This window comes from Gigantopelta aegis, chromosome 4 (assembly GCF_016097555.1).
Source record: "Gigantopelta aegis isolate Gae_Host chromosome 4, Gae_host_genome, whole genome shotgun sequence".
Classification (NCBI taxonomy): domain Eukaryota; kingdom Metazoa; phylum Mollusca; class Gastropoda; order Neomphalida; family Peltospiridae; genus Gigantopelta; species Gigantopelta aegis.
Genome location: NC_054702.1, coordinates 694205 through 697612, shown reverse-complemented (window position 1 = coordinate 697612; position 3408 = coordinate 694205). Strand labels below are relative to the sequence as shown.

At 43.0% G+C, this 3408-nt stretch overlaps 1 protein-coding gene across 1 annotated transcript in view; it reads left to right on the top strand.

Annotated features, from left to right (window-relative positions):
* Window positions 1–1808: 1808 nt before the first annotated feature.
* Window positions 1809–3408, top strand: part of LOC121372424 (popeye domain-containing protein 3-like) — a 466410-nt gene continuing 464810 nt past the window's right edge. Inside the window, exon 1 of the mRNA XM_041498728.1 lies at window positions 1809–1980. Within this exon, the coding sequence (XP_041354662.1) occupies window positions 1960–1980 (21 nt within the window). The 5' untranslated portion in view covers window positions 1809–1959. The remainder of the gene's footprint in view (window positions 1981–3408) is intronic.

The window sequence follows — 3408 nt, the reverse complement described above, 5'->3', positions numbered from 1 at the left end:
CTTGAAGTTTAGTAGGTCTAGGTTGTGTGGTATAGTGCAGTAGGTCAATCAAGTGGGGTGTATTAGTGGCAGTTTACCTACTTGAAGTTTAGTAGGTCTGGGGTGTGGGGTATAGTGCAGTAGGTCAATCAAGTGGGGTGTATTAGTGGCAGAGTGTCTACTTGAAATGCAGCAGTAAGTAAGAAATATTTAAACACAAATGTGACTCAGTCTTAATAGAGATTTTAACCTAGGGTGAGATAACTGATTAAAGTAAAGTTTGTTTTATTTAACGACGCCGCTAGAGCACATTGATTTTTTATCTTATCATCGGCTATTGGACGTCAAACATATGGTCATTCTGACACTGTTTTTAGAGGAAACCCGCTGTCGCCACATAGGCTACTCTTTTTACGACAGGCAGCAAGGGATCTTTTATTTGCGCTTCCCACAGGCAGGATAGCACAAACCATGGCCTTTGTTGAACCAGTTATGGATCACTGGTCGGTGCAAGTGGTTTACACCTACCCATTGAGCCTTGCGGAGCACTCACTCAGGGTTTGGAGTCGGTATCTCGATTAAAAATCCCATGCCTCGACTGGGATCCGAACCCAGTACCTACCAGCCCGTAGACCGATGGCCTGCCACGACGCCACCGAGGCCGGTAGATAATTAATTAATACAAATGAGTGTATGATGGATAAGAAAGAAATATTGGGCCAATGTCCATGTCATAAGGTTTAAGATTATAGATATGCTTCCTCTGTCTCTCTCTCTGTCTCTCTCTCCCACTCCGTCTCTCTTTCTCTCTCACCCTCACCCTCTATCCCTCCCCCTCTCTCCACCCCCTCCTCTCTGTACCCCCTCTCTCCTCTCTCCCTCTCTCTGTCTCTCTCTGTCTCTCTCTCTCTCTCTCTCTCTCTCTCTCTCTCTCTCTCTCTCTCTCTCTCTCTCTCTCTCTCTCTGCCACGGTTATAATCCAGGGGCCGTGGAACTGGATGGATGGGTAGGTCGTTGGGTAACGCCCCTCTTCCACCCTGTTAGTGCTCAAAAGGCTGGAAATGCCATATTTTAAATGTCTCGGATGAGCATGCCCCGAACTCCCTTCAAATATATACATGTTCAGCCCATCCTTCGAACATTACACTAACAGTGGCACCAGGCCCGTAATAGTAATATCTAGAATTTGGGGGGAGGGGGGCACAATCTCTAGTGAGGGGGCCAATGTCTAGTGGAGGACACAAGCACCAATGTCAATGCCAAAGGAGTTAACGTGCACATTCAGAACAAGCTGTTGTAGCGCACGCCTGTCTTGGGCACAAAAGCCGGCCTCGGCTGGTTTCTCCGTCCAGGACAGGAAAGGTTGGGAGGTGAAGGAGGGACCGCCTGCACTGGCAGGTGCAAGGGAGCACCAGCAGTCCAACCGTAGTTGGTAACAGGCGGGAGGCGATTTGGTGCTATGTAATTTGGAATGTCCCGTAGGATTAAACCAAAGAGAATTGGTGCGCCTTTTAATGAAGAAACTTTGGCGCAATTTTGATGGACGTTCTAATGTGAATGGCTCACAAGCACCTTTTCATGTAAATTTATATAGAGTGGGACAAAAAAAAAACCCAACCCGCACAGGTACATTTTCGTTCTCAAATCGGAGATCTGCCCCCCCCCCCCCCCACAACCACCCACCCACCCACCCAATTTTCTACGGGCCTGCTCCACACCATACCCCACAGTTTCAAATACACCCCGTACAGCACAATGTTTAAAGTGACAGCTGAATAACAAGCAGTATTTCCTTCGTTCAACCTAAACAGTTCCACTGCCTTGTTTACTTTGATTAGCGCCAGACTACTGCAGCGCTGAGGCAATCGCCGAAACTCGAATCGCACAAAACATTTCCGCCGATAATGGCGGGAGCTAAGATACGGCGTGGAAAGCACGGAAATGTGATGTAGTTGCGTTGCGTTGGGCTGATATTTAGAGATGGAAAACGGAAGCCATCATGTGAGTATTTCTTTAACTTACATTTACAGCAATTGTGCTGCGCAGTTTGCCATGATTGTCTCCAGTCGTTGCGGGCGTCGCGCGATATGAAGTGCACTGTACGATACGCTAGTCACAGGCTGTTAGTATAAATATGCTACTCTCTCGTTATTTTAAATGTACTGTATTTGTAGCGAACTGTACGATACGCCAGTCACAGGCTGTTAGTATAAATATGCTACTCTCTCGTTATTTTAAATGTACTGTATTTGTAGCGAACTGTACGATACGCTAGTCACAGGCTGTTAGTATAAATATGCTACTCTCTCGTTATTTTAAATGTACTGTATTTGTAGTGAACTGTACGATACGCTAGTCACAGGCTGTTAGTATAAATATGCTACTCTCTCGTTATTTTAAATGTACTGTATTTGTAGTGAACTGTACGATACGCTAGTCACAGGCTGTTAGTATAAATATGCTACTCTCTCGTTATTTTAAATGTACTGTATTTGTAGTGAACTGTACGATACGCTAGTCACAGGCTGTTAGTATAAATATGCTACTCTCTCGTTATTTTAAATGTACTGTATTTGTAGTGAACTGTACGATACGCTAGTCACAGGCTGTTAGTATAAATATGCTACTCTCTCGTTATTTTAAATGTACTGTATTTGTAGTGAACTGTACGATACGCTAGTCACAGGCTGTTAGTATAAATATGCTACTCTCTCGTTATTTTAAATGTACTGTATTTGTAGGGAACTGTACGATACGCTAGTCACAGGCTGTTAGTATAAATATGCTACTCTCTCGTTATTTTAAATGTACTGTATTTGAAGTGAACTGTACGATACTGTGTTAGTATAAATATGCTACTCTCTCGTTATTTTAAATGTACTGTATTTGAAGTGAACTGTACGATACGCTAGTCACAGGCTGTTAGTATAAATATGCTACTCTCTCGTTATTTTAAATGTACTGTATTTGTAGCGAACTGTACGATACGCTAGTCACAGGCTGTTAGTATAAATATGCTACTCTCTCGTTATTTTAAATGTACTGTATTTGTAGCGAACTGTACGATACGCTAGTCACAGGCTGCTAGTATTTGCTACTCTCTCGTTATTTTATATGTACTGTATTTGAAGTGAACTGTACGATACGCTAGTCACAGGCTGTTAGTATAAATATGCTACTCTCTCGTTATTTTAAATGTACTGTATTTGTAGGGAACTGTATGATACGCTAGTCACAGGCTGTTAGTATAAATATGCTACTCTCTCGTTATTTTAAATGTACTGTATTTGAAGTGAACTGTACGATACGCTAGTCACAGGCTGTTAGTATAAATATGCTACTCTCTCGTTATTTTAAATGTACTGTATTTGTAGCGAACTGTACGATACGCCAGTCACAGGCTGTTAGTATAAATATGCTACTCTCTCG